General features: G+C 33.8%; 3 protein-coding genes across 3 annotated transcripts; 1 reads left to right on the top strand and 2 right to left on the bottom strand.

Annotated features, from left to right (window-relative positions):
* Positions 1-3,282: 3,282 nt before the first annotated feature.
* Positions 3,283-4,165, top strand: LOC131608748 (ribulose bisphosphate carboxylase small subunit, chloroplastic 3-like). Its single transcript, XM_058880279.1, has 3 exons — positions 3,283-3,479; positions 3,557-3,691; positions 3,780-4,165. Exons 1-3 carry the CDS (start codon positions 3,303-3,305, stop codon positions 4,008-4,010), a joined length of 543 nt encoding a protein of 180 aa, XP_058736262.1. The 5' UTR covers positions 3,283-3,302; the 3' UTR covers positions 4,011-4,165.
* Positions 4,166-5,096: 931 nt separating this feature from the next.
* Positions 5,097-6,057, bottom strand: LOC131608750 (ribulose bisphosphate carboxylase small subunit, chloroplastic 3-like). Its single transcript, XM_058880281.1, has 3 exons — positions 5,784-6,057; positions 5,571-5,705; positions 5,097-5,482 (listed from the first exon to the last, which is right to left on the bottom strand). Exons 1-3 carry the CDS (start codon positions 5,958-5,960, stop codon positions 5,252-5,254), a joined length of 543 nt encoding a protein of 180 aa, XP_058736264.1. The 5' UTR covers positions 5,961-6,057; the 3' UTR covers positions 5,097-5,251.
* Positions 6,058-10,928: 4,871 nt separating this feature from the next.
* Positions 10,929-12,210, bottom strand: LOC131608746 (ribulose bisphosphate carboxylase small subunit, chloroplastic 3). The gene is made up of 3 exons (XM_058880276.1): positions 11,975-12,210; positions 11,394-11,528; positions 10,929-11,306 (listed from the first exon to the last, which is right to left on the bottom strand). The coding sequence occupies exons 1-3, from the start codon at positions 12,149-12,151 to the stop codon at positions 11,076-11,078; spliced, it is 543 nt and encodes a 180-aa protein (XP_058736259.1). The 5' UTR covers positions 12,152-12,210; the 3' UTR covers positions 10,929-11,075.

Raw genomic sequence — 12,210 nt, 5'->3', positions numbered from 1 at the left:
TTATTGTATCTGTTTTTTCTTCATCTTTGTTATGTGTTGAATTTGAAATATGATGTATCAAAACAACTAACAGTTAGTAATTAAGATATAAAACACTCTTTGAAAATCTATATTTTAAATTGGTTAGTTTCATGGCTTAAATGTTATCAACTTACTTAGGAGACAAATACACTAACTTTGAAAAACTTGAAATTGTAACGACTGTCCGTCTAAGATAATCTCTCAGCTAACTTTTTGCTTTGAGAGGCTATGTCGCAGCACGTTATTTGAACTTCTCAGTCAAAACGTGTCACATCGTAGCCTCTAATAATAGAAGTCAGTAGAGAGAGCATTTTAACTCAATGTTAAAATTCCATGAATGTGTTTGGAAATTCGTAAAATCAAGACTATTTTGATTGACGTTTACAATTTTGATCGACAAGTTACAGTCTAGTATAGCCTTTTGAGGTCAGTCTGCTCACTTTATGGCAGCATCTTTTATGGAGGAACAAAACACATCAAAACGAACTGTCACAAAATAAAGCTTCAATTAATTTATTTTATCTAGTGCCAATTTCCATTGTTGAAAAGCCTTCTGCTGTTAATAGCTATTCCTTTTGTTTGACTTAACAATTATTAGAGAATCATTATTCGTGACCATATACTACAACAACTTCTTATGTATAAAGGCTGGTTGCACGTATTGAAGAGGAAGTCACGCGTCAGAAAGGTTCCGCATGAATTGTATAAGTTTGGCGTCAGACGTCAGAATAATTATTATTATTATACCTTTTCGGATAGGAATTCGGCTCACTTGATCAGAGAAGTATAAGAAGGCATCAGATAGAACCAAAAAGACATTCTACTTTTACTTTACATAGTACCAGAGAGATAGAAACACGGGAAGGGTGAAGCTTGAAGAATCGAAGCTGGATACGCATCAATCGTCAGGAAACCATTGTTGATGCCCATTCATCTTTATTCTTCTCTTTTGTATCAAGCTATCATGACAATGAATAGCTAATTCTTCTCCTTGTTTGGATTAGACATAATTGACCGAAACCGTATGTATTTATTTTGATCAGTATTATATATGAATATGCTATTCATCGATATTGATGTTATCCTTATTTCCATCGTTTAACTTCTAGGTTTAAACCATAATTGAGATATACTGTTTAGATCTCGACTTCTAGATTTAAACCGTAATTGAGATATACTGTTTAGATCTCGACTAAGGATAATATTATGTTCGAAGCTAAACTCTAGAAATAGATTTAGATCAGATATTCATTACAAGTATCAATTCTTAAAGCTATCTTATTATTCAATAGGCTGAGAGATCGTCGATTAAACAATACAGTTGATTTCCCCAGTAGGGTTTAGACATAATACCGTCGATTAGTGAGACATGAACATAATGATTTACAATAAGATTCTATATAACCGATCATAAAAATACGTGCGCATTAGGTTAATGAAATTTATTCCCAGCAAGCTTTCATATGTCTGAGACTTTATCATTTATTGTTTTTACATTATGTTACTTCTTACACAATTAAATACTTTGCGATTCTTTATTTAAAATTGTATCAACTGTTGAACGACATTAATATCGTACTAGCCCATGTGAATACAATAACAACATACTTACTTTTGAATACTGAACATCAACAAGCAAGTTAAGATGATGGCGATCAGGCTTAAAAGCACTACTGCTGTCTAGTAGGATAAACTTGTTGTTCAAAGGCAAAGGTAAAGGAAGAGGCCACTGAGAACTTGGCGAAGAATGAAACAATTAATGTTGGAGCAGTTTTTACACCAGGGATTATGAATATATTCTTTATAAGATGTACATCGAGTGTGTTCAGAGCAAGAGAACCGTGACTGAATACACAATCAATTCTTGAGTTTTCCTAAGCGTAATGAACTGGGAAAATCAGAGAATCAGATAACGAGAAATTTTCTCGTCTTTTAGAAGGTACTCATCCAGAATAAATTTATATTTGTAGGTGACAAGAAAAAGAGTGCAACACCTCGGGATTCCAACCCTATAAATAAGGGGCTAGCAGCTCTAGCGGTGTGCTGCAGGGTAAAGCACCAATCCAAAAGCAAAATTATCCATATGCTAAACACACTAGAGACATGTGTTATTATTGTAACTGAAGAGATCATAGATCGAATGTTTTTCCAACAAGGAGATTCGCTGTGCTATTATGGAAGAAAGGGAGGAAGATGAGGAAATAGAATATCCTAATGATGAATATGACGAGGTTGAGTTTGAAGAGGAAAAATCTGATGAGAGTGTAAATTTTGTTTTGCATAGAATTATTCAAGAATTCAAAGATGAAGGATAGCACAAGAATTTGTTCAAAATTCATTGTTCTATCAAGAACAAAGTGTGTAATCTGATCGTGGATAATGGCAGCATGGAGCATTTGGTGTCACAAAAATTGGTAGATTATTTAAAGTTGTCCACAAAATCCCATGAGAAGCCATACACCCTCAGTTGGGTAAGTAAGGACTCCCAAGTTCGTGAAACTCGTAGGAATCGGAAGTCGATTCCCATAGACGGTGCCATTGTTCTGTTCAGGAATTAGGAATGGATGTAGTTGGAGAACTGATGATCTTGAATCGGTGGTGCTAATCTTCGTCATAGCGGCACGGGATGGACCTTCATGGTTAACATTCTAACGCTCAGTTCAAAGTTCAAGATAAACATAGTGAAAAGTGGAGATCCGAAAATATATCTTGCTCTATGCGTGTGAACTGATTTTATACTTTGAATTAAGTGAAGTGAATTTGAGAGGAATAAGACCTTACTCATTTCGGTTTCAACGTGACTGAAGGTATGATGTCAATTTTCCCATTGATAATTTTCATCTTTACAATTCAAAGTCCAATGGCAACTTTCACATCAACCAAGAATTCATAAGGAGCATCCATAATTTTTTTTAAACTACATCACATCTAACATCTAATATAGAACTCTCAACAATCCTCAGTTAGTTTGATATTTGTTTAATCATGTTTAGTCATAGTTAGCTCCTTCTGCTGTTTGTTAGTTTTTTCAGTTAGTTTAGTGGCCATCATACACGTGGCATTATCCTATTGGGGGCTTATGATAAGGTTAGCACACAAAACTGTCCAATCTCGTGTGGTTAATATGGCTGCAAAGTTTATCATTTCACAATCCAACAAATTGGTATTAGGAACCAACCAATCACCACAATTTTAAAACCATAATATTGGAAATAGAAAATTCAAAACATTATATATAGCTATAGTTTCACTGGAAGCTTAGCAACTCAATTATAACAACAATGGCTTCAATGATTTCATCTTCAGCTGTGACAACAGTTAACCGCGCCTCTAAGGTGCAATCCGCCGCAGTGGCTCCATTCGTCGGGCTCAAATCCATGGCTGGATTCCCAGTTAAGAAGGTCAACACTGACATTACTTCCATTGCAAGCAATGGTGGAAGAGTACACTGCATGCAGGTCAGGAGAACATATATCTACTTTCTATATACTGATGTTTTTGCATTCTTTAGTTAACACTTTTGTTGAATATTTAGGTGTGGCCTCCAATTGGAAAGAAGAAGTTTGAGACTCTTTCATATTTGCCACCATTGACCAGAGAGCAATTGTTGAAAGAAGTTGAATACCTTCTCAGGAAGGGATGGGTTCCATGCTTGGAATTTGAGTTGGAGGTTTGATATTTGTTTACTTTTTCAATGATTATCTATGCATAGTTTTGTTTAAAACCCTAATGAGTTGATTTTGAGTACTTGGTTGCAGAAAGGATTTGTGTACCGTGAGCACAACAACTCGCCAGGATACTATGATGGAAGATACTGGACAATGTGGAAGCTTCCTATGTTTGGTACCACTGATGCTGCTCAAGTCTTGAAGGAGCTTGATGAGGTTATTGCGGCTTACCCCGAAGCTTTCGTCCGTATCATCGGTTTCGACAACGTTCGTCAAGTTCAGTGCATCAGTTTCATTGCACACACACCAAAAACCTACTAAGTTTGAGTGTTATGGCAGTGGAAAAGCTGTTTTTCTTCTATCATTTGTTCTGCTTGTAATTTCTTGTGTTCATCGGTTTTTGCTTTCGGACTGTAAAAATGCAAATGGATGGATAAGAGTTAATCAATGATATGGTCCTTTTGTTCATTCTCAAACTATTGTTATCTGTTTTTCTTCTTTGTTATGAGTCAAATACATCTTGAAATTGTAACGTGTCAGTCAAGATGAACTCTCCGCTAACTTTCTACTTTGAGAGGCTATGTCGTGGCACGTTATTTGAACTTCTCAGTCAAAACGTAACACATCGTAGCCTCTAATGACAAAAGTCAATCGGGAGATTATTTTGATTCACTGGTTAAAATTTCAAGGATGTATTTGGAAATTCGTAAAATCAAGGCTACTTTGATCGATGTTTACAATTTTGAAGACCTTATGCTTATTCACTAGACAACAAGTATATTTGTGGACCTAGCAATGCTGCAAATGTTACTGAACAGAAGTTACAGTCTTATATAGCCTGTCATGTTTTAGACATTTATGTATTTTTCGAATCATATTTGTAATTCTACATAAGGCCGAGTTAGATTGGACTCGATGAAGCTCTCTTGCCACAAAAAATATACAATTTTTTATGAAACACTCATGGATTACTGTTTGGTTTATCATTTCAGCAGTTGAGTTTGTAAAATTATGGACGGTCAAAACACAATGAAAAGATTTTCTCGTAAAGGTTAAGCGCACTAATAGATTAAATAGTCTTCTATATAAAAAGTTATATGCTCAGTTAACGCGCCAGATCATAGTCTCTAAAGGTATAAGTACAATACATTACAATTTAGGAGATCAATTTGTCAACAACAGAATTTAAGACATAGTTACTTAGTCAAAGTCTCATAATTTACGTAGTTAACAAACAAATTTATATAAATTTCCAAAGAGAGTGTTTATATCCTCTTGCACTACAAGTTACGTTGAGAGGAGCACATTCTCAGAAACCAAGCCTTCACCACTAGGCCAAGCCCTGTGGTTTTGTTAGTTCCTTTGTTCAAATTCAACACATAAAAAAGAGAGAAAAGATAATACTAATTTGAGAATGAATAAAAGGACCATATCATTGATTAACTCTTATCCATCTATTTGCACTTTACAGTCCGAAAGCAAAAACCGAAAAAACACGGGAAATTACAAGCAGAACAAATGATAGAAGAAAAACAGTTTTTCCAGTGCCATAACACTCAAACTTAGTAGGAATTTGGTGTGTGTGCAATGAAACTGATGCACTGAACTTGACGAACGTTGTCGAAACCGATGATACGGACGAAAGCTTCGGGGTAAGCCGCAATAACTTCATCAAGCTCCTTCAAGACTTGAGAAGCATCAGTGGTACCAAACATAGGAAGCTTCCACATTGTCCAGTATCTTCCATCATAGTATCCTGGTGACTTGTTGTGCTCACGGTACACGAAACCTTTCTGCAACCAAGTTGTCAAAATCAACTCATTAGGGTTTTAAACAAAACTATGTATATATAATGATTGAAAAACTAAACAAATATCAAACCTCCAACTCAAATTCCAAGCATGGAACCCATCCCTTCCTGAGAAGGTACTCAACTTCTTTCAACAATTGCTCTCTGGTCAATGGTGGCAAATATGAAAGTGTCTCAAACTTCTTCTTTCCAATTGGAGGCCACACCTAAATATTTAACAAAAGTGTTAACTAAAGATTGCAAAAACATCGGTATATAGAAAGTAGATAATATGTTTTCCTGACCTGCATGCAGTGTACTCTTCCACCATTGCTTGCAATGGAAGTAATGTCAGTGTTGACCTTCTTAACTGGGAATCCAGCCATGGATTTGAGGCCGATGAATGGAGCCACTGCGGCGGATTGCACCTTAGAGGCGCGGTTAACTGTTGTCACAGCTGAAGAGGAAATCATTGAAGCCATTTTTTCTCACTTTCTTAGTTCTTCTGATTGAATTGCAAAGCTTGTACTAAAACTTGGTTTATATAATGTTTTGATTCTTCTATTTCCAATATTATGGTCTTAAAATTGTGGTAATTGGGCACTGCCTAGAACCAATTTGTTGGATTGTGAAAATGATAAGCTTATCAGCCATAGTAACCACACAAGATTGGAAGTTTTTGTGTGTTAGCCTTATCATGAACCACCAATAGGATAATGCCATGTGGATGATGTTCTACTAGTCATGGATATAGTAACTTTTTTCAAGCATTGGCTATTTCTCATTCATATATGTTGAAAATGTGAATGCCAACAAATGGTTGATTGGAGGGAATCATACATCAAGACCAAAAATATAAACACCTTGAAGTAACATAATCTTAAGTGTAGGATTGAAGTTGATGAGAAATATATATTTGATGAATAATTCTATTTAAATAGGAAAAAAATTAATAGGTTTTGTTTAATTAGCCGTTAATTAATATTACAAATTATTATTTACTTTTAATATTTACAAAATTTCTCTTTTAAGTTTTTTTTTACACTAAAATGTAATTTCTCCTCGGTTAATAAATGGGTTTTGTTCCTATTCAGTTTCGGCTCCAAAAGTAATTAGAAAAAACCTAAAATAATTGTATAGATTAAAAGTAAAGATATTTGTAACAGAATGACGAGAGCAATGATACATCAAACTCTAATAAATTTGCTATAAAAGGATAGCAGATTTCAATTCAACATACATAAACACATTCTTTAAAATTTCCTATATTTGACAGACAGAGAGTCACTCACTGACTTGAACATCAGAGTGTGTGCAAGTATCTCTTCCCTCTAAATCAGCCAAGCAACTAGGAAGAGACCGACCTTCAGACCGGTAACAACCAGAATTTGACCATCTTTAAGAAGAAGCTTACTTGTTGAAAATAATAACGATCAATCATTCCAAACTTGCAATCCAAACTTGCAAGTAAATTAATTGAATTGTTCTCTTGATAAACCCTTCGTTAATACATTTGTTAACTGATATCCCAAAAAAAAAAAATACAAGTTATAGTTCTAAATCCATTATCTAAATTTTCTTTGATGAAATGTTTGTCGATCTTTATATATTTTGATATATCGTATTGAACTGGATTATGTATAAAACTATAGAAAATTAATACTTTAACTTTTGTCGCTAGATATCACTTTTAGCTGAAGATATAGCACATATGTCATTTTTTCATTTACAAAGAAGAGATTAATAGCTTTTGACTCACCAGCCAAAATTTTCATTAAAATAACTACTATTTTTATTGAAAAATAAAAGTTAATTTACTCAATATTAAACTTTTTTTTTCAAAATTTTACACTAAGAACTAAATTTAATTTAATTCACTAAAAATATAATTTTTTCTTAAGCTATTTTTTTTTTCTTTTTTTCACAAGCACTGCCATCACCACTCCCGCCTTTAAAGTACCGCCATTGCCATTAAGTTCTCTTTTTGCCATCACTCGAAACCGGGGTGTCAGACATTTAGCTATATACGCTTAGTTTATTTTTATTTTTTTTTGGAAATCTTGGAATCCGGCCTTGCGACCGACTAATCCAAGAGGGACCAATCCCACCGTCCACTAGCGGGGGCCCCGTTTAAAGCCAGAACAAAGTTCTGTATGGACTGGCCCACGCAAGGATTGATAGCACCTAACAGGATTCGAACTCAGGACCTTAGTTTATAGTGACAATTTTAGTCAGAGTCAATTTTCTTCTAGTATAACTAGAGCTGTTAATATGGGCTACCCAGCCCAAGCGGGCCCTAGGCTTTTCAGGGCTGGGCCAAAAAGGCCCTATATAATATGGGCTTGAGATTTACTACCCGAGCCCGGCCCTAGATGGGTTTCGGGCTACCCGGCCCTAAATGGGCTTTTTTATTTTAAAAAATTAAAATAAAAACTCCATAATATTTATTATAGATAAAATTAAAAATTATGTTATTTTAAACATAATACATTTTTAAATACTATATTATCTCTTATAAATACTATAATGTGTTTCTAAATACAATATATGTCTAAATTGTATAAAATAATACTTGAATATTTATTATAAGAGAAAAACTAATATAATATGATGTAAAAATGTTGATTATATTAATGTATAATATTTAAAAGAGAAAGATTGAATAAAATAGAGATAAAATTTAGTGAAGTGAGAAAAATCAATATGCTATTTTGGAGTAAGATAATATAAATATTAATATATTTTTTTAAAATTTATAATTATGCGGGCTTGATGGGCTACCCACGGCCCATATGGGCTAGCCCTAATGGGTAGCGGGCTTTTCAGGGCTGGGCTAAAAAGGCCCTGAAAAATATGGGCTCTAATTTTAAGGTCCAAGCCTTATGATTTTTCGGGCCTGGCGGACCGACCCATATGGGCTAGCCCATTTTGACAGCTCTAAGTATAACACTTGTTTTATCCATAATAATTTGCAAAATTTCTTGTTTCATAACTTTAAATTATGTTTCAACGTTTGATTGATCAACTATATTTTGTTTTTACTCCTCCAAATAATTAGTTTCTCACACAATAAGGTATAATAGTCTGAAGTAAATCTTTTATCACGCACTAAACCTATATTGTCAACATCAGTGTAAGTTTTCATAGTTAGAATTCAGCACCTTTTAAACAATAACCATCTTTCTAAAGTGGTTTTGAGATATTGTAGAACATGTTATACGGCTTGCTAGTTTCTCTCTCTTGGATTATGCATAAATTGACTAACCACACTAACTCGAAATGTTAAATCTGGCCTAATATGTGTCAAGTAAATCAATTTTTCCACTAATCTCTGAGACTAACCCTTGTCCACTTTTTCACTTTTCTCCTCAAGACTTATCTTATGATTTTGCTCAATGGAAACACTTGTTACTTTGCATTCAATTTTCTTGTTTCTCGCAAAAGATCATGCACATATTTTCTCTCAGAGATAAAGATTCCTTGTTTAAACTGCCTCAATTTGTAAAAATTACATGAGTTGTCCAAGGTTTTTCATCTCAAACTCTAACGATAAATTTTCTTTGAATGGTTGTATCCGAATCAAATCGTCACATGTACTGTAATATCATCAACATAAACAAGAAGTTTTGTTAGTTTTCATTTTTGTGAATTTTGAAGAACAAAGTGTGGTTTCTTTGACATTGGTTATAGCCCAAGCACACCATGGCCTTTTTGGATTCCAAACTAGGCCCGAGGATAATGCTTAATCCATAAAAGGTCTTCTTTAATCGGCACGTGTTGTTGGTTTCACATATAAGACCAAAGCCATGTGGAATCTCTATATACACATTCGCCTCTAAGCCTTCATGTAAGAAAGTATTTTTTACATCAAATTGACGTAATTTCCAATTAGCAAGCAGCAAGAGATAACAGCATTAGAACAATATTCAATTTTTCCACTAGTTTGGTCTTGTAACAATCAAGGGTGACATCTGGCTTGCGTTTTACAGTATAGATCCTCCTACAACCAACTGGCCTCTTACCTCTTTGTCGCCCAACAATCTTCCAAGTCCCTTTTTTTAAAGTGTTTTCATTTCCTCATCCATAACTTGAAGCCGATTTTTATTTTCCAATGTCTCTTGAACAAATGATTGAATTCTCACATAGTCAACATCGCAAATAAAACTTTGATATTGTGGAGAAAATTTCTTAGAAGATACAAATTTATAAATAAAACATCTATCTATAGAGGAACGCGATATTTTATCTCTTCTCAAAGCAATCGGTAAATCATATAGGTCGGTACCATAAGTATAAGAAATAAAAGAATATTTTTCAGTACTTTTCTTTGGTATAGATTGTTGAATTTGTTTATAAAAGTAGGTTGGATTTACTTCTTCTTTGATATACTTGAGTTGATGTTGAAGGCACTTATTTCTATAAAACAAAGACACTTGAGGACCATAAACTATTATAGATTAAGGTTCAAGTTCAACCATAGAGAACTAAGAACAGTTATAGGTTTAAGTTCAGAAGTAAGAATAAGGATAAAGGAGTTTAGGACTAAGGGTGTAATCGGTTTGGTTTGAACTAATTTTTGGTTAAAAATGTTTAAGCCGATGATATCTCCATTGATTTGGTTTGGTTCGATTTTTATTGTTTCTCAAAAATAAAATTGAACCAAACTAACTAATTTGGTTCAGTTTGATTGATTGGTTTACAACGCTTTTTTTCAAACATTATAACCATCTTTGTATTCTTCACTATCATTGTTTTTAAGTGTACTGTATGTTTTTTTTTAATACATTTCATAAAGGGCCTGTTTGTTTAAACTTTAAATAAATAAATAAAAAATTGTATTTTTAAAAATATTTTTTATAAAAATGTGTTCTAAAGCGTGGATATATCTCTGGTATGTTTTTTTTTATTTTGAGGGCTTAAACCACATTTGACCTATTTGTGGTGCGGACCGAAAATATGTTTCCGATTTTTAAAGGGACAAAAACGAAATTGCAAAGGATTTTTCTTTAGACCATAGGATGGATTAAGAATTTCCTAAGAAATCCAAATTCCTCGAATTCAGTCGGTCATCAATAAGGAGAAAACCATTTTGACCCAACCCAAAAACATTAGGGATGGGAGATAGTGTGGAAAACTATACAATTAATTGAAAACACCAAAATATATAATTTAGTGGATTGTTGAGTTAAAATCAATATGAAAGGAAATAATAGTTTGATGACTTAAAATAAAAGTGAGAGGGGAAAAAAAGTGTGAAATTGGGAGAAACCCATATGGTTTGGTTGGTGGAGTTAATTTTAAATTCTACTATTGTGTAAGAGTAATTTTGCAATTTTAACCAAAATAAGAATATTTTTCTCCACTAAAATTACCCCAAGATAAGTTCTTGTCATGTATCATAATTTTAGAAACTCAACTGCTAAATGATAAATCAAATAGTAAGCCATGAATGAACAAAAGGACCATATCATTTATTAACTCTTATCCATCCATTTGCATTTTCATGTCCGAAAGCAAAAACTGAAAAAACACAGTAAATTACAAGCAGAAGAAATGGTAGAAGAAAAACAGCTTTTCCAACACCATAATACTCAAACTTAGTAGGAATTTGGTGTGTGTGCAATGAAACTGATGCACTGAACTTGACGAATGTTGTCGAAACCGATGATACGGACGAAAGCTTCAGGGTAAGCCGCAATAACTTCATCAAGCTCCTTCAAGACTTGAGAAGCATCAGTGGTACCAAACATAGGAAGCTTCCACATTGTCCAGTATCTTCCATCGTAGTATCCTGGTGACTTGTTGTGCTCACGGTACACAAATCCTTTCTGCAACCAAGTTGTCAAAATTAACTCATTAGGGTTTTGAACAAAACTATGTATATATAATGATTGAAAAAGTAATGAATATTAAACCTCCAACTCAAATTCCAAACATGGAACCCATCCCTTCCTGAGAAGGTATTCAACTTCTTTCAACAATTGCTCTCTGGTCAATGGTGGCAAATATGAAAGTGTCTCAAACTTCTTCTTTCCAATTGGAGGCCACACCTGAAAGTTCAACAAAAGTGTTAACTAACTGTTTCATAAGATATTCTGAAGAGCTTATGAAAATAAGTTGAAAATAATTCGTGGACATATGATATATTGTTTCTAATAACTCTTCATCGATACTATTCAAATAACCTTCTAGTTCTAAATATGTAAGCAATTTTGAACTTAACTTTTTCCAAAATCTCTCATTTTATAAGCTATTTTTAACGTCTTTAAATGGAAAACTTTTATATACCAAGGCTCTACATATAAACTATAAGTTGTTTTATAAGTTAATCGGAAGAACAAACAGAAAGTTGAAAACAGTTTATGAACTGATCATAAGTTGCTTCTAAAAGCTTTCTCAAGCGGTCTAATAAGTGCTTATGCCAATAGATATGCTTCAATAAATCAATCAAACATAAACTAAAAGTTTATAGAAAGTAGATATATGTTTTTGTCACCTGCATGCACTTTACTCTTCCACCATTGCTTGCAATGGAGGTAATGTCAGTGTTGACCTTCTTAACTGGGAATCCAGCCATGGATTTGAGGCCAACATAGGGAGCCACTGCGGCGGATTGCACCGAAGAGGCACGGTTAACTGTGGTCACAGCTGAAGAGGAAATCATAGAGGCCATTTTTCTCACTTCTGATTGAATTGCAAAGCTTCTACTGAAACTTGCTATATATAATGTTT

This window comes from Vicia villosa, linkage group LG6 (assembly GCF_029867415.1).
Source record: "Vicia villosa cultivar HV-30 ecotype Madison, WI linkage group LG6, Vvil1.0, whole genome shotgun sequence".
Taxonomy (NCBI): Eukaryota; Viridiplantae; Streptophyta; class Magnoliopsida; order Fabales; family Fabaceae; genus Vicia; species Vicia villosa.
Note: the sequence above shows the minus strand (reverse complement) of the source record. Positions and strands in the feature narration are given on the sequence as shown.